Here is a 22,263-nt window from a genome sequence, read left to right as displayed (position 1 = left end):
AGTGAGACTCTGTCTCTAAATAAAATGTAAGGACTGGGCATATGGCTCAGTAGTTGAGTTCCCCTGGGTTCAACTCAGGAAAGAGGGAGGGTGGGTGGCTCTGAGAGTGAGCCACCTTGCCTTGGCCTGTCCCCAAAATTTCAAGTGTTGGAAACAATCCCCAAAGTCGAACATTAATGGCATTTGAGACCTGGGACCCTTGAGAGGTCATTGAGCCATGAGGCGGAGTCAGGGGTTAACGTGTTAATTTGATTAATGAACGAGGGCACTGATTCAAGGATTCATGGAGTATTTAGGGACAGGGTCTCACTGAGTTGCTTAGGGCCTCACTAAGTTGCTGAGGCTGGCCTTGAACTTGCAATCCTCCTGAGTCTCCGGGATTATAGGCATGTGCCGCCACCACATCTAGCAAGGAAACTCTATTCTTTACAAGTTACCCAGTCTTTGGTATTCAAATATAGCAACGGAAAATGGGATTAGCCACTGTCTTCCTCTCCATTGCTCCTCCCAGTCTCCCATCTCAGGGCACTCGGGTCAGCCACCCCTCACCAGACCTGACCTTAGGGCTCATCTTGGCCCCACCATCCCCCACAGCCTCTGGTCCCGCCTCCTTTTTCTGCCTGGTCAACTCCTCTGTACCCTAAGACCCCAGTCTCGTTTTCAGCTCACCTTCATCCTCTCCTGCCTCACCTTTGCCCTGGCCTCTTCCAGTTATAACCTGATGCTGTGCATTTCCCGTGATAAGTATCATCACTTCAAGACCAAGATCTTCTTAAGCTCTCCCCTATGGCACCCTGGAGGTACTGGAGGGCAGCCACCAGCACAGCCGAGACAGGCTGGGTTTAAACAGGCGGCAACAGTAAGCTAAGAAGGCGGCGAAAAATCACACGACACAGACATAATTTTCTAATCGGGGGCAGGACGGCTCTTTGACCTTAAAGGTCAGCTTCCACGCTGGGAAGAGGGCGCTGGGAAAAGAGAGCCTGAGCCCAAGTGTCCTTTATTTTATAGCGGGGACATCAGAGAAGGATAAGGTTTCGAGGGTGGCGTCAGCAGATTGACATCTTGGCACCACTGGGCTGCGAATGAGACAGAAGGGCTGGGGTGGGGATGGGATGGCCCAGGGGTAGAACGCTTGCCTAGCATACACAAGGCCCGGACTTCAAACTTCGGCCCGGGAGGACGAGGAGGAGAACAGCCTGGTTTCCAAACCAGGTTGGCGAAGGACCCGAATGTGGGTGAGTGGCGAGAGCTTAAATAGACCCTAGGAGGCCCTCTGGAGGCAGCCAGTTAGCAGGTCTTCCCCTCCTGCTGTGAAACCCGCAAAAAACTTACCAGGGCTCTCTGGGCTCTCTGGGTCTGTTTGCCCCCGAGACTGTGAACCGGAGGCAACAGTTCCCAGGTCTGTGGTGAGAAATTAGGATGAGGAAGGAAAGCAATGCCGGCGGCCAGCCTACGGAGGGCTCTACAGATCTAGAAATCACTATTCCTCCCCTTTCCTCCCCTTTCCTCCCCTCTCCTCCCTCCCCCCCCCCTCTCTCTCTCTCTCTCTCTCACAGTGCAGCCGTGGAGCGCTTGGGTCGCATCCCCAGCTCCGCGCGCACAAACACACAAAAGCAGTAAAGGAGGCAAGGTCGCGACAAAGTCCAGAGCGCAATAAAGTCCACAGCGCAAGACTTTGAAGCGGCCATTTGGACACAGAACATAAAGCGCTCTTCCAATGGGACGCTAGATCCAAATGCCCAGCCCTTTCGCTTTGGGACTTGAGGCCAATGAGAAGCGGCGTTGGAGCTAAGGGGGCGGTCGGCGGGCGGAGCCTCCGTCCTTTAACACCCGCGGGAGCCGCCCGCAGCCCCCGGGATTGCGCGACCCGGGGACGTGAAGGATGGCGCTCCGTTGGGGCATTGTGTCAGCCGGCCTTATTTCCAACGACTTCACGACCACGCTGTGCGCGCTGCCTCGCTCCGAGCACCAGGTCTGCCTCCCGGCGGAGTCCTGGGAAAGAGGCGACGAGGAAGGGCGGACTCCAGGGGCTGAGCGGGGAGGAAGGATCCCAGGTTTCTGAGTTCCCAAGGCGTCAACTACCGCTGCTCATCTGCTGGCTCCTTCTCCACCTCTGCCTTGTGACCCCCCCCCCCGCCCCCCGGTGCTTGAGGTTTGGGAGGGTCTTGATCTGAACTACTGCGAAGAGAAGCTACTGTTTTCCCAAGAGCTCTCTTTCCCAGGACCCAAGGGTCCATCCCCCGTCACATCGTCACATCCTTCCCCCGCTACTGCATCTCTTGGAGGAAGTAATCTCTCCCAACCCGGCGTGTCCTCTGTCACCCGTCTTCCTCGCCTGTCCCACCCCTGCAGTCTGACCCTGGCACCCTTCCAGGTGGTGGCGGTGGCTGCCCGCGATCTGAGCCGGGCCAAGGAGTTTGCACTGAAACATGACATCCCCAAGGCCTATGGCTCCTATGAAGAATTGGCGAAGGACCCGAATGTCGGTGAGTGGCGAATGGACCCTGTGAGTCACGCACCTGCAGTCCCAGCTCCTCAGAAGGCTGAGGCAGAAGAATTGCTTGATCCCAGGAGTGTGAGATCGACCTGGGCCGGACCCCCATCTCTTCAAAATAAAAAGGGGGCGGGAGCGGGGGGCAGAGGAACAGGAGGACCCTGTGATCAGGGTGTCCAATGTTCTGGATTGTTCTGTATCAAAAGGCGAGATCTCATAGTGGATGCAGCCTGGCTCTGGAGTCAGGTTGCCAGAATTCTCGTTTTTCCGGTTATGCTTACCTTTCTCAGTTTACCAGTTAGAAATCGTGCAAAAATAACAATATCTACCTCCTGCTGGTGTGGTGAGGACGCAGCAATTTCTTTTTTTTGTTGTTGTTGTTTCTTTTTTTTCCACCTTCTTTCTTTCTTTTTTGATACTGGGGATTGAACTAGGGCACTTACCACTGAGCCACATCCCCAGCCCATTTTTGTATTTAAATAAAATTTATTTATTTTGTATTTTATAAAATTTATTTAGAGACAGGGTCTCACTGAGTTGCCTAGCGCCTCGCTAAGTTATTGAGGCTGGCTTTGAACTCTCAATTTCTTACCATCATTTCCAGAAGGCTGAAAATAGATTGCTGGTTGAGATGGTTAGAGGCGACAGCATTTGTTTAGTTGCTTCCTAATGGGGGACAAGGATGAGAGTCCACTTTGTTCCTGGGACCTCGGGTGGGACCTCTAAATTGTGAGAGGGCCCCTCAGGGATGGTGTGGGCAGGGCTGCTGACCTCTTAAACGAGATCCTTCCTTTCACCCTAGAAGTGGCCTATATTGGCACCCAGCATCCCCAGCACAAGGCCGCGGTGTTGCTGTGCCTGAGAGCCGGCAAAGCGGTCCTGTGCGAGAAGCCCATGGGTGTGAACGCCGCGGAAGTTCGGGAGATGGTGGCGGAGGCCCGCTCACGGGGCCTGTTCCTGATGGAGGTGAGGGTGGAGGGGCCCTTTCAACATCTGATAGGGGCTGCTTGCTGACGCTAGACGTGTCTGTGGTTGAAAGTAGGCATTTTTGGAAGAACACGGGAAAGAGTTTGCCAACAATCAAGACGGTCACAAAAATAGACCCAGGTCAGTGCGTTTACCACGTTGTAGTTTAATCTACTGGCAACATCTATCCCTGGGAGAGCCACAGCTTTCGGCCCTTGGCAAATATGGCAGGACTTGCTTAGATTGTGTGAATCATTGTTCAGTCTTTCAAAAAGGGTTTAGTTTTGGTGGATTTCCAGGGATCGAGGTGAGATGGGCCAAAAAACCCTCTACCAATCCTCAATATTTAGCAACCATTGCTTTGCTCTTATTAGATTTATCTATCCAAAGTGTTCAAGAGAGTGCCAGGAATTAAGATGGTTGCTAAGTGGCAGTGGGCAGTACCAGCAGTGCCATATAGCACCCAGAACAACAAATCTGTAGTTACTGTGTGATCTAAAGCAAAGGATATGACCTGAGAGCCTCAATTTTCTCTTGTCAATGCAATGGACACAATGTTAACCACCTAGCAGGAATGCTGGGAGGGTTTATAATGCAAAGCGTGTATAGGATATCTTTCCTATAAAATGCTCCAAATGAATGGGAACCGCCATTGGGCAGTGAACAACCATAGAAGGGTATTGAGCAGGGAGGGGTAAGACAGAGTCAGCTCTTAGAGAAGAAAAGATCTCTCTGGGTCTGTCACCAAGTTAGTGGATTCTTGTGCTTTCTGTAAGAAGAATCAGAGGAGGGCACAACTAGGATAGGAACAAAGCTGTTTATTCATATATATATATATATATATATATATATATATATATATATATATATATATTTAAAATTTTTGTTGGACTGGGGATTGATCCCAGGGGTGCTCTACCACTGAGCCATATACCCAGCCCCTTTTATTTTATATATATTTTTAAAATATTTTTTTAGTTGTAAATGAACACAATATCTTTATATATTTATTTTTATGTGGTGCTGAGGATGGAACCCAGTGCCTCACATGTGCGAGGCAAGTGCTCTGCCACTGAGCCACAGCCACAGCCCTTATTTTATATTTTGAGACAGGGTCTTGCTAAGTTGCCGAGGCTGTCTCAAATTTGCAATCCTCCTGCCTCAGCCTCCCAAGTCACTAGTATTGAAGACGTGCACCACCATGCCTGGCATGGGCCTTAGTCTCTTGACGTCATGGCAGGTGGAGGCAGGGTTTTTATGGCAGCATGCTCTTCTTTGCCAAGCTTCTTCACGCTGCCTATGTCTCATTACCACCTTCAATCACCATCTTGGGGTGTGATTTTCATTATGCTGCTGAAGTAAAAGTGACTGTAGATGACATCAGTGACTGTTCTATGCATGTGTTTGCCCCTTACCACCTGGAATTTGCCCCTTGTCATCTGGAAGAGTCCCTGGCATTATGTTCAGAACAGGGCAGACTGTTGTCCTGTCTCAGTGGGTTTGACTTTAGTGTCTTTCTTGGCTCAGGCCTCTTGGTATCACTGGTGACTGCGTGGTCTCAGAAGGTGGAGCTGACTTCCCACTCTCTATTTCCTGATGCTGTTATCCACAGGCTTGAAGACTGGTACACTTAACTCCTAATTTTCTGGTGTCTGTTAACCCCTTAAGCTGCATCTAATCTGGCTGTCTCCATCTCTCCTGAGAGATTTTCCTTCCTTAAGTTTAAGGGGTCCTGTTTTTCAAGGGGGTGGGGCCCTGCCTCAAACTCTATCTCAGGGCCATATGGAGGGTGAGCCAGCATCAGGGACAGGCTAGGTAGATTAGGTTGCTGGGGCTGTCATACCCAACTACCATGAACGAGGTTGTTTAAACAACAGAAATGTATTTCTCACAATTCCAGAGGCCAAAAGTCTGAGATCAAAGTTTAGGCAGGATCAGTTTCTTCCCAGGTCTCTGTCCTTGGCCTACAGATGGCAGCTTCTCCTGTCTTCACATGGTCTTCCTTCTGTGTATATCTGTCTTCATTTCCTCTTCTTGTAAGGACACCCATCATATTAATTATGATCCATGCTAATGACTTCATATTACTGTAGATATCACTCTAAAAAACCCAGAGATTTGTGCTTCCACAGTCCCAGCTACTCAGGAGGCTGAGGTGGGAGGATGGCTTGAGGCCAGGAGTCTGAGACCAGTCTGAGCAACACAGGGAGACCCCATCTCAAAAACAATAAACAAGGGCTGGAGATATAGCTCAGTTGGTAGAGTGTTTGCCTTGCATGCACAAGACCCTGAGTTCGATCCCCAGCACCACAAAAACAAACAAACTCTATCCCCAATATATAATCCATCTCAGAGGTTCTGGGTAGTTGAGAATTCAATACATGAACAGGGCAGGGGACACAATTCAACAGGGATGATGGTCCCAGAGAGGAAGAACAAGGACAGACAGAGGCAGGTTTGGAGGGAAGGGATTCCTACTTTGGAGTATGGGAGCAGTGGGTTCCTCCTCCAGACTGGAGCCCAGGAGGGAAAAGAACTGGGTAGTCGACTCCTGGGCCTTGACCCCACTCCTTCCTTTCCTGTGCCCTGCCATTTCCCTCTGTCATCTGCAGGCCATCTGGACCCGTTTTTTTCCAGCCACAGAAGCTCTGAGGTCTGTTTTGGCTCAGGGAACTATAGGGGACCTTCGAGTGGTTCGGATAGAATTCGGGAAAAACCTCATCCAAATACCCAGGTCCACAGACTGGGCCCAGGCAGGTGGCGGTTTGCTGGACCTCGGAGTCTACTGCTCCCAGTTCATTTCCATGGTCTTTGGGGGGCAGAAGCCAGAGAAGATTTCAGCAGTTGGAAAGCTCCATGAAACAGGTATTGTCCACGCTAGACTCCTTGATGGTGGGCGGTGGGAGTGAGCCTTTCTCCCTGCAGTCCCCAGCGGGGAACAAGTCTCCCAGGCCATGAGAATCAGCTGGATGACCTTCCCATGTGTAGTCAGGGAAAATCAATGTTGAGAAGCAGGTGAGCTCTGTACTGGGGACTTTACTGTGTGATTTTGGACAAGTGCCTCAATGTCTCTGAGTCTTAATTATTTGATTGGTAAAGTGTCAATCATAGGGTTATTGTGGAAATTGATGAAGTAACTGTTGCAGCAAATGGTCAGCAGTTAAGAAATATAAACCACGGGCCAGATGTGGTAGCACCCATCTGTAAAGACAGCAGCTCAGGAGGGTGAGGCAGGAGGATCCCAAGTTCAAGACCAGCCCCCAGCAACTTAGATTCTGTTTCAAAATAAAAAATAAAGGGCTGGAATTGTAGCTAAGTGGTAGAGCACTTGCCTAGCACATGTGAGGCACTGGGTTCAATCCTGAGCACCACATAAAAATTAAAAAATGAAATAAAGGTATGTGTCTCTATACCTAAAAAAATTTTTTTAAATAATCAAAAAGATAAAAAGTACTGGAATATATCTCAGTGGTAAAGTGCCCCTGGGTTCAATCCCCAGTACTAAAAAGAAGGAAAGAGAAATATAAATGGTGATTATTTTTTGAAGTTGTCTCAGCAAGTTCTTGCTGCAAAAAGAACTGCTCCAAAACAATGACTTCCAATAACAATCACTGAATGAAAGAACAAACAAGAAATAGGGAAAACACACAAACAGAATAAAAATAATTTCAAGGCTAGAAATGTAGCTCAGTGGCAAAGTGCTTGTTGGCATGCACTGGGCCCTGAGTTCAATCCCCAGTACAGAAAAAAAAAAAAAAAAAATTAGCCAGGTGGTGGTGGTCCACACTTCTAATCCAAGCTACTCTTGAGGCCAAGGCAGGAGGATTGCCAGTTGGAAGCCAGCCTGGAATCTTAGTGAATGCTGTCTCAAGATAGTCACAACTGGGGTTGTAACTCAGTGGTAGAGAGCTCGCCTGCCACATGTGAGGTACTGGGTTCGATCCTCAGCACCACATAAAAATAAATAAATAAAATAAAGGTACTGTAAAAAAAAAAAAATAGAATTAAAGCTCTTTGTGGTGGTGCATGCCTGTAATCCCAGTGGCTCAGTAGGCAGAGGCAGGAAGATCGAAAGTTTGAAACCAGCCTTAGCAACTTAGTGAGGCCCTACACAACATAGTGAGATCCGTTCTCAAAGTAAAAAAATAAAAAGGGCTGGAGATGTAGTTAAGCACCTCTGAAATCAATCCCTGGTACCAAAAACAAAACAAAGAAACCCACAACCCTTCCCAAGCCCTTGAATGTACCTCCTCGGTTCTTCCCTCCCTCCCCCAGCCATAAATGATCACTACTCTACTTTCTAGATCTTCAGACTTGCCAACTGGGGACATATCTTGTGAATGGAATCACACGACATGTGAATTTTGTGTCTGGTTCTTTCAGCATAGTGTTTTTGAAGGTCATCTATATTTTCACACTTCATTCTTGTTCACTGCTGAATAAGAAGCAAGGTCTCTGGGCCAAGTTTCCACGAGCAGAATCGGAGGCCCATGCAGTCTTAACCCTGAGACTCAGCCCTGTGACTTCTTTCCAGGTGTGGATGACACTGTCTCAGTGCTACTTCAGTACCCAGGAGGGGTCCATGGCAGCTTCACCTGTAGCATCAGCACAGATCTCTCCAATGTGGCCTCCGTGAACGGTACCAAGGGCATGGCCCAGGTGAGGTCCAACAGGCCTGAGCACTGGCAAGTGGGCCCTCAGGACGGGAAGGGCAACCGGGGAACTGGAGTTGAACCAGCCATTTTTCACCGCATTTCTAAGGAACCCATCCTCCTTGACAATCAAGCCAAAGGATAGGGTTTGAGCCAATCAGGTCTTTCCAGAGGGTGAACCTATTGGAGGGTCAAGTGTTCTTAGTCCTAAGAACCCAGGGCCTGACACATGTTAAGCAAGAGCTCTACCACTGAGCCACACCCAGCTCCAAAAATCACTTTGTTTTAGGTACTGGGGGTTGAACCCAGGGCACTTTTTCAGGGAGCTATATCCCCAGTTTGGTTTGTTTGTTTGTTTTTGAGACAGGGTCTCAACCCCAACCCTTTTTCTTTCTCTCACTAAAGAGAGACCCTGCTGGGCTGGGTTGTGGCTTAGTGGCAGAGTGTTTGCCTTGAACATGCGAGGCACTGGGTTCAATCCTCAGCACCACATAAAAATAAGTAATTAAAATAAAGGTATCGTGTCCATCTATAATTAAAAGAATTTTTTTTAAAAAAAGAGAGGGGATGGGGATGTGGCTCAAGTGGTAGCGTGCTTGCCTAGCATGCGTGAGGCACTGGGTTCGATTCTCAGCACCACATAAAAACAAAATAAAGATATTGTGTCCACCTAAAACTAAAAAATAAATATTAAAAAAGAGAGAGAGAGAGACCCTGCCGAGATCAGTCTTGAACTTGGCAATCCTCCTGCTTCAGCCTCCCTAGTTGCTGGTATTATTACAGTGTTGTGCCACCACACCCAGCAAGAAACTGGTTCTTATCAACCATATTTAGAGGATAGTTGTTTGGAATTGCTTCCAGGGCAGGATCTGGGTGTTTTCAAAGGTCAACTTCACTGGGTTTCCTTGCAGAAAAATCTCCTATTCTTGGGCTGGGGATGTGTGTGTGTGGTAAAGTGCTTACCTAGCTTGCTGGAGGCCCTGTGTTGAAGCCCTAGCACTGGGAAGAGAGGGGAGGAGGGAGGAAGGAAGATAAGGTGGGAAAGGGAGGAAGGGAAAGGAAAGGAGAGGAAGAGAAAGGAAAAGAAATCCCATTTGTAGAAGCCAGACCACAGAACTTGACCCTTGTCCTGTGTTTCTGAGGGACCTCAACCACGCCTCTGTATTTTCATTTTGGGCTAGAAAGGGGTTGGGAACCATTTAACTTCCCAGGTCTCTGAAGTTAAAAAAAAAAAAAAAAAAAAAAAAAAAAAAAAAAAAGGAGATCTCTTAGTCAATGAGAAGGTGCTGGATGGTCTGACCACCCTTCCTGCTAAGGGGATTCACAAAGATATGAAGATAAGCCCTCTTCACTGGGCCTAAGTGTTACCACTGTTTACCAGTGACAAGTCCTTGCTTCCCCAATGCTGAAGTATAACACCAAAGAAGCACAGCGAGGCAAGTGGAAAGTAGAAGCTTTATTAAAGGACAGCAGAAAAGACTTCTCCCCAGAGGAAGAAGGGGACCCAAGAGGTGGAATCCATGGAAGGGGGAGATCTTCCCTTTTTTATAGCTAAGGTTTATTTTCAGATTTCCCGCATTCCTGTGGCATGCATTTCTGTCCTTTGTTCTGTTATCTTGCAGTGTTGAAATGCAGGTGGGAAGGCACAAAAGGTGAGGGACAAAAGGGCTAGAGGAGTAATCTGGGCAGGAAGGGCCTGGGGTGGCTTTTGATTAGCACCTCCTTGTTTGCTGGGAGCTGCTTCATTAACATTTCCTTAGGATGGGCTCTGGGCCTTGGGAACATTAACATTTCAGTTTCCCCAGGTGCAGCTCTGCTTTCCTGGGCTCCATTCTCTATAATGGCCTCCATTTTTTTTTTATCCTACTCGATGTTAGACCCCATTTACCTAACTATACTAACTACCTATCTTTAAATCTGGCTTCATAAGGAGCACCTGTCCGCAAGCACAGAAGTTTGTTGTTGGAGAGACAACAGGATTCTAGTGTGACAGGGGCACCCCTAAGGAACAAACCTCTGGCAACCAGGAAGGTGGGGGGGAGGAGGGCACAAACCTGGGATGGACGGGGCATGCCCTCAGTCACCAGAGCCCTTAGGGAGGCCCCCGAGCCTCACCTGGCATGCTCTAGGGTGGAAGTCCCTAGCAGCCCTGTTGGAGAGGATAGCAAGCCATTTTCTATCTTCCCCCAGGTTTTCCCATCCTGGTGCCCAACAAAGTTGGTGGTGAATGATGAGCATAAGGAGTTCCCGCTGCCCCAAGTCCCAAAGAAGTATAATTTTGAAAATGGGTCAGGCATGAGGTACGAGGCCATTCACGTCCGCGAGTGCCTGCGCAAAGGTAAGAATGCGGAGGCCACCGCAGGGGCCAGGCCTGGAAGGGGTTGGGCCCTCTCCACCCACCTTCAGACGCTCAAGTGGCCGGTTTGGAACTACATTTCCCAGGATGCCCTGGGGCGCCCACCTATCTAAACCATGCCTGTGCCTTGGGGATTCTGGGAATGATCGTTTTTTTTTTTTTTTTTGTTTTGTTTTTGTTTTCTTTTTGGTTGTGGTGTTTGACTTGGAGGGTCCCTAACTGCATTCTCTCCTCAGGCCTCAAGGAAAGTCCCATCATTCCTCTGGCAGAAAGTGAGCTTCTGGCTGAGATCCTCCAGGAGGTGAGGAAGATCATTGGAGTCACCTTCTCCCAAGACAAACGCTGATGCCAGGCCTGAATAAATAAATAGTTTCCGTGGAGATCTTGGATCTTGGCAGTGTTTTGGCTGGAACTGGAGAGCTCACCAGCAAAGGTCACTAGAGTACAATTTGCGTGGAATGATGTGGGCTGGGGGAGGAAGGCCTGGTCAAGGCCACGTTTCTCACAAGCTTCTGGGGCAGACACTCTCATGGCCTCTCTGGAGTTTGGCCTTCATTCCTTTGGAGGGATTTTTTTTTTTTTTTTTTTTTTTTTTACAAAACAATGTGATTTCTCACACCAGAAATAATTCTCTTCCTGGGACCCTAAAAGCTTTTGTTCTTCCTGCTCTTCCTGCCTGTAATTGCATGTCCTCAAATTCATTTGTATGAGTCAGGCTGTTCCTTTTATTAAAAAATATTTTTGGTTGTAGGTGGACACAATACCCTTATTTTATTCACTTATTTATATGTGATGCTGAGGATCCAACCCAGTGCCTCACAAGTGCTAGGCAAGAGCTCCAGCACTGAGCCACAACCCCAGCCTAGGCTGTTCTTTTTTTGGTATCAGGGATTGAATTCAGGGGCACTGAGCTATATCCCCAGCCTCATTTTATATTTTATTTAGAGACAGAGTCTTCAATGAGTTGCTTAGTGCCCCAATTTTGCTGAGGTTGGCTTTGATCCTCCTGCCTCAACCACCCAAGCCACTGGGATTACAGGCTTGCACCACCATGCCCGGCCAGGCTGTTCATTTGTAAAATGTCAGAAAAACAACTCAGCGTGGTCTGGAGGGAAGATGGGATGCTTGGTAACTAAACCTTCAGGACAGTCTGGCATCAGGCCAGACTTGTCTTTCTTCATCGCCTCACCTTCCTGAGTGTTGGTTTACTGACTGAGATGCTGGGAAAGTGTAGGTATGAGGGTAGGAGCCAGTGACCTCTAGAAGGGGCAGGGTGTGAATAGCAAGGTCCATAACTACACTGTCTTCCAGCTTCTTTCTTGCTTTGCTCATCAGTAAAAGAGAGATACTAGTACTAACTAAACTCTGGTGGGGAGTCTGTTGATTGGCATCTTATTTCATTTGGGCTGCTGTAAATCCAAATACAGAAAACTTCCAACTTACAATGATTCAACTTATGATCTTTCAATTTTATGATGGTACAAAAGTGATATACATTCATAGATACTGAATGTTTTTTGAATTTTGCAATTGGAATTTTTCCTGAATAGGTGATAGGTGGTCCAATCCTCTCAAAGGAATGAGGCAGTGACAGAGGAAAAGAGAAGAAAAAAGAGTGAGGGGTTGTGGCACACACTGTAACCCCAGCGACTCAGGAAGCTGAGGCAGGAGGATCACAAGTTTGAGGCCAGCCTTGGCAGCTTGGTGAGACCCTGTCTCGAAATACAAAAAGGAAAGGGGGCTGGGAGAGGGCACTGGGGTTGTAGTTCTGTGGTAGAGCTCTTGCCTTGAATGCATGAGGTCCTGGGTTCGATCCTCAGCACCTAAATAAATAAATAAAAATAAGATTTGTGTCCATCTATAACTGAAAAAAAGTATTTATATAAAAAGAATAAAAAAGGCAGGGGTGTTAAATGGTTAAAGTGCCCTTCAATATCCAGTACCCCCCCCTCAAAAAAAAAAAAAAAAAAAAAAGGCTTGAGGAAGACCTTTGCTTTGAGGACACAGCAACTAAGTGCCTTTCTTTTCTTTTTTGGTACTGGGGATTGGACCTAGGGGTGCTTCACCACTAAGCCTCATCCCCAGCCATTGGTCTCAAACTTTGATCCTCCTGCTGGGATTATAGGAATGTGCCACCATGTTTGGCAAGGTGCCATCTTTGAAGCAGAGAGGGAGCCCTCATCAGACAATAAATCTACTTGCACTTTGACCTTGGACTTCCCAGCCTCCAGAATTAGCAATAAATTTATGCTATGTATAAATTACCCTGGTTAAGATAAAGATGTTACTCGGCTTACAATGGGTTTCCAATTTGATAAAATCCTCATAAGTTGAAAATATTTTAAGTCAAACACACTGAACTTGACATGATCCTCAGGACTGTTTAAAAAAAAAAAAAAAGGGGGGCTGGGGTTGTGGCTCAGTGGTAGAGCGCTCGCCTAGCATGTGTGAGGCCCTGGGTTCAAGCCTCAGCACCACATAAAGATAAATAAAGGTATTGTGTCCATCTACAACTAAAAAATACTTAAAAAAAAAAAAAAAAAAGCGGTTGGGGCTGGGGTTGTAGCTCAGTGATAAAGCGCTTGCCTAGCACATGTGAGGCACGGGTTCAATCTTCAGCATCACATAAAAATAAAACGAACGTATCATATCCATCTACAACTCAAAAATATCTTTAAAAAAAAAAAAAAGGCAGGTACTTGCTCTAACATATACTAAAATTAGAACAATATGGAGAAGATTAACATGGCCCCTGCGCAAGGATGACACGCAGATTCATGAAGTGTTCCATACTTAAACTTGTTTGTTTGGTGTACACACACACACACACACACACATACACACACACAGTCACGTCAAAGATGCCTTTAATCCCAACTACTAGGCTGAGTAAGGAGGACCACGAGTTCGAGGGCAGCTTGGGTAAGTTAGTCAGACCCTATCTCAAAAAAAAAAAAAAAAAAAAAAAAAAAAATACACACATACACTGGGGATGTAGCTCAATGGCAGAATGTCCCTGGGTTCAAACCCACAGTGTCACAAGCACACACATACAATATACCTAATTTATTAAATATCACATCCTAGCCACATAGCACACTGTATATTGTTTCCTCTCTTTTTAAGTTTTTTGGTTCTGAGGGTTAAGTCTGTGCCCTAGGCAATGTCTAACTTCTTAGTAGCAGGGGGTACAGTCCCTTGTGTAACCCCCTTTCTGTGTGAGTGCACCAGGCCTACTGATAGTTCTTTGAAGGCATGAGTGAGAGGGTGTTCCTTTCACGGTTCAGTTATAATAGACAATGACTTTGGTCCTCCCTGGACTTTTTCCTCTCTTACTCACTTGTTCACTTTGATGAAGAAGCCAACTGCCAGGTTGTGAGCTACCCTATGCAGAGACCCAGGGGCATGGACAGGTCTGATCTTCCCATACCCCGAGATCTGTTATCATCGTTCAGTTTTTGCCACTTTTTGAACTTCATATTCCTTTAATTTTCACCGAAGACGTAAGGACTCGCAGGACTTAAGTCATTTCAACTTCTGCCTGGATGCACGCTACTCCGGCCTCTGACCTTGGCACTTGCTGTTCTGCGGTGCGGGGGGCGCAAACTCTCCCCGCAACTTCTGAAAACCGTGCCTGAATGAACCAATGCAGGCAACTGTGGCGAGTGGAGTGGTACCACGGCCAGCTCTTAATGGGCGGTGCCGGCGAGCCACGTGACACAGGCCACGCCCCCATACATACCGTCACGTGATCAGCGCCCTGCGGGGCAGCGGCCATTTTGCGGGGCGGCCACGTGAAGGACGCACGTTCATCGGGCAGCTCACGTGACTAGAGCGCGCTGCAGCCGCCCGGGCGGACCCGGCGAGAGGCGGCGGCGGCGGTGGCGGTGATGGACGGGTCCGGGGAGCAGCCCAGAGGAGGCGGTGAGGCGGGATGCAGGCTGGGGAGGAGGGCGAGTCCCATTGCCGGCTGGCCAGGGATCCTGCCGCCGGCCTGGGGCCAGGCGATCTCCTAGCACTCGGGGACACAAACTCCCAGATCGGGCGCTGCCAGCCTCCTGCCCCCTCCCTCCTCGGAGCTTCCCGGCTAGCTGGCCTCCGCGCCCCGATCTCTTCCTTCCTGGCGCTCTCGGATCCCCCAAACCTGCGGATCCTAGAACCCAAGCCCCCCGGGCAGGCCCGGGCTTGTCGCGGGCACCACTTCCTGCCTCTGGCCCGCCGGGAGGGACGGGTCTCACTTCTGCCCCCTCAGGCTAGGGGTCTGGATGCCTTGAGTGTTCCCCCAGCCTCCTTTCCCGGAAGAATGTAGGACACAGGCCCAGGCTCCCTACTTATTTCTCTTTGAGAGACTCACTTGCTGGTCTCCCAGTCACTTTATCTGCCAGGAACTCAGGAGTCCAGGGCCCTCAGCTCTGCCCTCCCTCAGGGACCGTGAGCCATCCCAGTGTCCTGATCCCCTAGGACCCAAGAGTCCAGGCACCTCTTCCCTCCTTTCTCCTCTAGGGCCCACCAGCTCTGAGCAGATCATGAAGACAGGGGCCCTTTTGCTTCAGGGGTGAGTTTGAGGTCTGATTATTGTGGAGCAGATTTGAGGAGTGACACTCCATTCTGATTCTGCACTCTCTCCATTTTCATATAGTTTCATCCAGGATCGAGCAGGTCGGATGGGGGGGGACACATCAGAGCTGGCCTTGGAGCAGGCGCCCCAGGATGCTTCCACCAAGAAGCTGAGCGAGTGTCTGAAGCGCATCGGTGATGAACTAGACAGTAACATGGAGCTTCAGAGGTGTGATTCCTGGGGACCCAGAGTTGAGCTAAGGGTCTCCTCCTGTTGCATAACCTAGGAACCACAGCCCCATACCCTTGTTTCCCCCATAGGAACTAAGAGTCCCGGCTGCACCACTCAACTCAGACATTCCCAGCCACTCACTCCATCTTGAAAGCTTCCTTTAGGGAGTCATTTTTCCTTCCTTCCTAAATGTTCCATCTTGTTCCGTCCCCAGCCCCCATGTGCCTGTGCTTTCCATTTCAGACTGGCTGGAGTCTCAGTTTACTTGACTTCAGTATGGGGTGGATGCTGTAACTTCTACCCTCTGCCAGATCCTGCCTCCCCAGCATCCATACTCCTCTTTCCTGCAGGATGATTGCAGCTGTGGACACAGACTCCCCCCGAGAGGTCTTTTTCCGAGTGGCAGCTGACATGTTTGCTGACGGCAACTTCAACTGGGGCCGGGTTGTCGCCCTTTTCTACTTTGCCAGCAAACTGGTGCTCAAGGTGGGCAGCTGCATGGCAGTGAGTCCAGGAATGCTTACCTCAGATTTGAGGACCTGGGAATCATGGGGTCAACCCCTGCCATGGCCCAGTGACCACAGAGGGAAAGGAGAGAGATAAATGTGACTTGAGAGTACCTTTTATTCATTCAAGAAAAATGCATTATGCCTACTGTATGCTGGGCCTTTTACTCAGCCCCCAGCCACAGCCCTGAACAAAGTAAGCTGGGTCCCTGCTTTCATGGAGCTCAGGTTGTATGACACATGATGAGGCAGAGTAATGTGGGCTGATGTGATTGAGGAAAGTAGCCAGGAAAGACCTTCAAGAGCAGGTGTCATTGAATCCAATGTGGGAATGACAAAAAGGATGCTTTGATATATAAAGATCAGGGAGAAGACGCATCTGATAGAAGAAACAATAAGCAAAGGCCCTGAGGTAGGACCAAGCCTGGTATGTTGAATGTAGCAAGGAGGCCACTGCTATTAGAATAGTGAGGTGGGAGTGAGGGTGGATTTGGGCAGGGGCAGATTGTGTGCAGTCTTATGGGCTACTGTAAACAACTTTACTCTGAATGACAAAGGAGTGATCGGTTTTAAATAAGGCAGTGAGAAAACCTGATTCATAAATTTAAGAGGTTATCCTAAGCAAGTATAGCAAAAATGTTAATTGTAAAATCTAGGTTGCTGCCATCTGGCTGCTCACTCTGAAATTCTTTTAATTTTTTTCTATGAAGAGTCTCATAATAAAATATTGGCAGGAGGAGCCCAGTGAATTATCCTGGCCATTGTGGGTCAAAAAAGGAATTAAGGCCTGGTATGATGGCATACTCCTGTGATCCCAGAGACTCCAGTGGCTGAGGCAGGAGGATCACAAGTTTGAGGCCAGCCTCAGCAACTTAGTGAGACTGTTCTTAAAATAAAAAACAAAAAGTGCTGGGGATGAAGCTTAGTGGTAGAGTTCCTGGGTTCTCTCCCCGGTACTGGGGGTGGGGGTGGGGGAAAGGAATAGGAATTATGGTGGTTGGAGTATAGCCCAGTGGTAGAGAGATTGCTTAGCATGTATGAAGTTCAATTCCCTGCACCTCAAAAAGTGAAAAAAGAAAAGAAAAAGATTTATAAGGTATAAAGGCCAAGGCAGGGACACTGGTAGGTGGTACCTGTGATGGTACCCTGAAGATGACTGCCCTGGCCCTAGGTGTGTGTTTGCTGTGGAGCTGGGAAAGTGTATTTCATGATGCTTTTTTTTTTGGTACTGGGGACTGAACCCAGGCGTGCTTTACCACTGAGCCACATCTCCAGCCCCATTTATTTATGTTTGTTTATTTATTTGTTTAGAGACAGGTTCTTGCTAAGTTGCTTAGGGCCTTGCTAAATTGCTGAGACTGGCTTTGAACTTGTGGTCCTCCTGCCTCAGCCTCCCAAGCTGCTGAGATTACAGATTCTGCATCCTTGAATCAAATAGTTTCTCTATTTCAAAAGAATTTCTCTATTCTCAACTTAGGATCTATGTATAGTGCAGGTCTCAGTTTTTCCATTTGTAGATGAGATATAATATATACCTTGTCTGTTTATGATATGGCTCATACGTTCTGAAGTGTGTGTGTATTAGTCCTGGGGATGGAACCTAGGCCTTTATGTGTTTTCACACATGGAGAATCACACAGTATCACTCAGCTACATCCCCAGTCCCTTGATGTGTTTTCAAGATCGAGCTGATGGGCACCGAATACTGGAAATGAAGGGGACAGCAGTTGGTATCATACTGGGCTGGGGACAACAGGAGAGAAGCAGCCAGATAAAGGCTGGGAAGGGGAGGTTCAGGGAGGTGGAGGACATGTCCTGGGTCTGGATGGAGCCAGGTGGGTGGTGGGTGAGAGGAGGTTCTGACCTGGTCTGAAAAAGCTCTCAGGAAGTGACATTTGGCCTAAGTTTTTCATTTTTAATACTTTGATGCATTATAATTATACATATCAATGGGATTTGTTATATAGTCATATGCATACAACATAATTTAGTTCATTTCATTCCCAGCTGCCTCCCTTTTTCCTCTCGCCTCCCTGCCTGCTGAGTTTTGAGGGGTGAGAATTCACTGGTTGAGCCTGGTTCAGTCAGAAAAATCAGCATGTGCAAGGGTCCTGAAATGGAAGAGTTTGATGCAAGTGAAAATGGACCACCTGGCCAGCGCAGTGGTGCACCCCTGTAACCCAGAAGCCTGGGAGGCTGAGGCAGGAAGATTGCAAGTTCAAAGCCATCTTCAGCAAAATCAAGGATCTAAGCAACTGAGTGAGACCCTATCTCTAAGTAAAATACAAAATAGGGCTAGGGATGAGGCTCAGTGGTCAAGTGTCCCTGAGTTCAATCCCCAGTACCAAAAAAAAAAAAAAATTGCTACCGATGCAGCTATGTGGTAGTGTGCTGCCCGCGTGCCTGAGATGTACAAGATCCTGGGTTCAATCCCCAGTACCAAAAAATATAAGTAAATAAAATGGAAGGAAGCTAGTGGTCAGTGAGGCACAGAAAAGCCAAAAAGTGGAATGAGATCAAGTTAGACCCTTCACACAGGGATTTGTGGGCTTAGCTGTGTCTTTCAGTCTTTATCCTGAGGGCACTGGGGAGCCACAGAGGGTTCATGAGCAGGATAGTTGACAGTGATATAATCTAGTTCACAATTGATGAAACTGACTTTATGGGAGAAGAGGCTGCCAGGGTAGACAGAGAATTGAGAAAGAAGGCTTGGGGGAATATTAAAATTTTCTCTCTTAAAAAAAAAAAAAAGATGGGCTGGGGATGTGGCTCAAGCGGTAGCGCGCTCGCCTGGCATGTGTGCGGCCCGGGTTCGATCCTCAGCACCACATACAAACAAAGATGTTGTGTCCGCCAAAAACTAAAAAATAAATATAAAAAAAAAAGAAAAGAAAGAAGGCTTGGGGACAGGGCTAGTCCCTAACACCCACCCTACTCTCTGCAGGCCCTGTGTACCAAGGTGCCAGAGTTGATCAGAACCATCATGGGCTGGACGCTGGACTTCCTCCGAGAGCGGCTACTGGGCTGGATTCAAGATCAGGGTGGTTGGGTGAGACACCTATCAACACCTCCCTCCTCTGGGACCTTTAGGTCCTCCTGAGGGCCCGCCCCCTGCCCCAGGGTACCCCTTCCCTTCCCCTTTTCACATCATCAGGTCTGGTCTAGAACATTTTACGTGTAGATCAGTCCATTTCTTCTGGAACCCGCTGACCACTCTGGCCCGTAACTGGATTCTTGCTTTCGTGCCTTCCCATTGCTCTGGAGTCCCTCAAGTTCACTGATGATCCTTTGACCAAGGTCTTTAATACCCACCGTCCATCTTTTTTTCTTTAGTTGTATATGGACACGATGACTTTTATTTATTTATTTTTATGTGATGCTGAGGATTGAACCCAGTGCCTCACACGTGCCAGGCAAGGGCTCTACTGCTGAGCCCTAGCCCCAGCCCCCATTTTAGGCTCATGTCCCCACTCATACCCTCTGTTCTCAGTCTCCCTGATGGCCCACATGCTGGTCCAGAGGTTGACCTTGCTGAGTTCCTGAAGTGATGTCTCTGTCTCCAGGATGGCCTCCTCTCCTACTTTGGGACCCCCACGTGGCAGACAGTGACCATCTTTGTGGCCGGAGTGCTCACCGCCTCACTCACCATCTGGAAGAAGATGGGTTGAGGCCACCAGCTGCCTTGGACTGTCTTTTCTGCATAAATTATAGCATTTTGGGGGGAGGAATGGGGATTGGGGGGTGTAGGCATTTTTCTTACTTTTGTAATTATTGGGAGGGGTGGGGAAAAGTGGCCTGGTGGAGGTGGGGGACAATAAACTTCCTTCTAGGCCACACTTTGGTGTCTCTACATCACTGGCCCAGCAGCCTTCCTGGCTGGCATCAGGGTGCAGGCTGCCTAACTGCCTGGCCTCCTTAGCCCTCTAGCCACTGTCCTGGAGGTGTCTGTGCCGGGACTTGCGTGTTCTCCACTCTCCTCTTTCTCTGGGGGTGCCCAGTGCTATCTGGATTAGGGATGAGTCAGTCCCCCAGTTCCTGTTGTCTAGGAGCCTGAAGTCCTAAGAGGAACCAAAGCTGCCCCATGATTCTGCCTGTGGTGACCCAGGGTGAAGTATGTGCTGACAGACCAGTGCTGGTCAAGGTCTGAGCGCAAGGGGGCCTTCCTCCTGGCCTGAGGTTTCACAACTGGGAGCCCAGGAAGTTGCCAGTTTACTGAAGTGGAGAATACAGTGGAAGGGACAAAGGACTGGAGGACTCTGGGGCATTGTGGGAAAGCTACTGGAGGTTGGGAGACAGATGGGGGTTTAAGGGAGAAACCCAGACCTCTAAAACATGGCTGTGGAGGTGCATGGGACTGGGACCTGGCTGACACAGACTGAGGCTGAGGCAGCAGAGCCTGGGGCTGGCCCAGTGACTCCCTGGGCCCTCCTGGTCCTCAACTTCCAGGTAGCACACAAGTTGGACCCTCACTTGGGGTTTGGTGGCGAGGCGCACACCTATGATCCCAGCAACTCAGGAGGCTGTGGTAGGAGGATTGTAAGTTTGAGGCCAGCCTCAGCAAACTTGCGAGAGCCACTATCTCAAAAAGAACTGGGGATGTAGCTCAGTGGTAAAGTGCCCCTGGGTTCAATCCCCAGTATGGCCATCAAATAGTAACAGCAGAGGCACTGGGGAGTAAGGAGAGAGAGTGGGACCCACCCTAGGGGAGTCAGTATTCTGGGTCTGTGTCTCCCCACCCCAAGATCTGAACCCCAAGTTTTCTGTCTTCCTCCCATCACCTTTGTTTCAGCCCCTCTTCCACCTGGAGGCCCCTTGCAGGTGTCACGCCTGGGCCTGCCTGAGGCTAAAGGTCATCAGGCTGAGGTCTGAATGCGGTCAATGAGTAACCAGCAATCAAGCTGGCGCCCTGGGCACTGACTCTCCCCATAGACACCAAGTCAGGGGAAAGATATGAGGGAAGACAGCCACCAACCAGAGAGACAGGACAAGGTAACCACAAGCAGGATCCCCAGGAAAGAGCATCAAGAGAACAGAAAATAAGACCTGGGGACAGTGCACAGGTTTCTGTCAGTGTGGTGTAGGAGGCCGGACCTGGTTCTACCAGGCCTTTCTGTGAGGGTCGCAAGCACAAGGACAGAACCCGCGGAGGAGATGAGGTCAGCGAGCCGCCCCGCCCCGTGCGCCGCGGAGCCCCTTCCCGCGCTGAGCTCAGCATGACTCAGCAGTGCTCTCGCCTGGCCGCCCGCCCAGACGCCCCTTGAGGACCGATACCTGCCTGGCCCCCATATCTGGGATCCCAATGTCAGCTACCCTGCTTGGGCTGCTTCTACTGCTTCAGGACTGCAAAGCAGGCCCTGAGCGCTCACCCACGCGCCAAGTGGCTTCAGCTCCCAGGGCTCCTGCATTATGGTCAAGTTCTCTACTCCAAGATCAGGGTCCTGGTATGAACCAGTCCTATCAACATGAACCGGGCACACTTCAAAAAGTATGTTTGACCAAAGATAGACATCCTATCTGTAGGTCCTCAGACCTTGTTCCTCCAGGACCCAGGCTGTGCTTTGTGACTGAAGGAGCAGGTGTCAGGGAAGACTCTTGGACAAGTTCAGAGACACTGTTCCAGGGCAACGAATGCTCAGAGCCTCTGGAGTTCCCTGTAGAACAGTCCCCAAGGAAAGCCAGTCCCAGAGAGACCACCCCAAAGAGCAAGTCATTTCCTTCCTCTCCATATCTCTAATCCCAATAAGATACTGCGCCGGGAAATTGCTCCAAGAGGCCCAGTCTACTCAGGACTCCGAAGGGCTGGCTCGCCTTCCACGTGTTGCTCCACCTTTTCAAAACGCCCGTTAGGATTCCAGAAACACACACACACACACGCACCCACACGACCCCCACAAAACAAAAACAAAAAAACCTGCCCTTCCCATCTTGTAGATCACTTAAAGGGCTTAAAGTCCCCTGGAGGGCTTGGTAGCAACACCGACTTCTATCATGAATGCGACCCTCCCAGTGAAAATCCAAGGGTTCCAGGTATTTCCCACCCCATTTCTCAAAGATCCCCAGGGTCCCCAAAATACCACCTCACTGCCTTCCAAACTTGGAGACCCTTTGTTGTGCAGAGCAAACCCCAGGCAACTGGAGGTACCCTGGTACCTCTGAGGTACCCCCTCTTTTGGACACCAGAAAGAACCACTTTCTCAGAAACAACCTTAGAAGCCGACTTGTTTCTTGAGACACCCCAAGACTTCAGTCATCACTTCATTAATCTCCCTCTTTCCTGAAAGACCCTCTGAAGCCTTTATTTCCCAGGATCCCTTCCCCCAACCCCTCCTCCCCTATTTCACAACAGCCAAGCGCTCCAGGCGCGTGACTTCCCCACCCCCGGGCGGGGGCTTAAACTCCTTTCTGCTTTTCATTGGTCAGGCCCGGCCTTCAGGCCCCGCCTCCCGCTCGCGCAGATTGGCGGACCTCCCGCCCTAAACGCCCCACCTCCCAGAGCC

At 49.2% G+C, this 22,263-nt stretch overlaps 2 protein-coding genes, 1 long non-coding RNA gene and 1 other non-coding gene across 7 annotated transcripts; 3 read left to right on the top strand and 1 right to left on the bottom strand.

Annotated features, from left to right (window-relative positions):
* Window positions 1-899: 899 nt before the first annotated feature.
* LOC143383693 (uncharacterized) lies at window positions 900-1,709 on the bottom strand. The gene is made up of 3 exons (XR_013089183.1): window positions 1,558-1,709; window positions 1,336-1,404; window positions 900-1,079 (listed from the first exon to the last, which is right to left on the bottom strand). It is a non-coding gene; the product is annotated as an uncharacterized LOC143383693 (long non-coding RNA).
* On the top strand, window positions 1,148-10,860 carry Dhdh (dihydrodiol dehydrogenase). 3 transcript variants are annotated; one of them, XM_076838534.2, is made up of 8 exons: window positions 1,148-1,238; window positions 1,565-1,975; window positions 2,378-2,489; window positions 3,300-3,463; window positions 6,076-6,328; window positions 7,998-8,122; window positions 10,306-10,453; window positions 10,708-10,860. In XM_076838534.2, the coding sequence occupies exons 2-8, from the start codon at window positions 1,886-1,888 to the stop codon at window positions 10,815-10,817; spliced, it is 1,002 nt and encodes a 333-aa protein (XP_076694649.1). In that variant the 5' UTR covers window positions 1,148-1,238; window positions 1,565-1,885; the 3' UTR covers window positions 10,818-10,860. The 3 variants fall into 3 exon arrangements, with proteins under 3 accessions (XP_076694649.1, XP_076694648.1, XP_076694650.1); XM_076838533.2 differs by having other exon boundaries at window positions 1,560-1,975; XM_076838535.2 differs by lacking the exon at window positions 1,565-1,975 and having other exon boundaries at window positions 1,167-1,238.
* A 2,305-nt stretch (window positions 10,861-13,165) lies between these two features.
* On the top strand, window positions 13,166-13,268 carry LOC143384571 (U6 spliceosomal RNA). Its single transcript, XR_013089373.1, has one exon. It is a non-coding gene; the product is annotated as a U6 spliceosomal RNA (small nuclear RNA).
* Window positions 13,269-14,270: 1,002 nt separating this feature from the next.
* Window positions 14,271-19,485, top strand: Bax (BCL2 associated X, apoptosis regulator). 2 transcript variants are annotated; one of them, XM_076838292.1, is made up of 6 exons: window positions 14,271-14,395; window positions 14,975-15,026; window positions 15,111-15,257; window positions 15,611-15,746; window positions 18,711-18,815; window positions 19,330-19,485. In XM_076838292.1, the coding sequence occupies exons 1-6, from the start codon at window positions 14,362-14,364 to the stop codon at window positions 19,432-19,434; spliced, it is 579 nt and encodes a 192-aa protein (XP_076694407.1). In that variant the 5' UTR covers window positions 14,271-14,361; the 3' UTR covers window positions 19,435-19,485. The 2 variants fall into 2 exon arrangements, with proteins under 2 accessions (XP_076694407.1, XP_076694409.1); XM_076838294.1 differs by lacking the exon at window positions 14,975-15,026 and having other exon boundaries at window positions 14,316-14,395.
* Window positions 19,486-22,263: the final 2,778 nt, after the last annotated feature.

Source organism: Callospermophilus lateralis, chromosome 18, assembly GCF_048772815.1.
Source record: "Callospermophilus lateralis isolate mCalLat2 chromosome 18, mCalLat2.hap1, whole genome shotgun sequence".
Lineage (NCBI taxonomy): Eukaryota > Metazoa > Chordata > Mammalia > Rodentia > Sciuridae > Callospermophilus > Callospermophilus lateralis.
The sequence above is the reverse complement of the archived record's forward strand: the minus strand, read 5'-3'. Positions and strand labels throughout refer to the sequence as shown.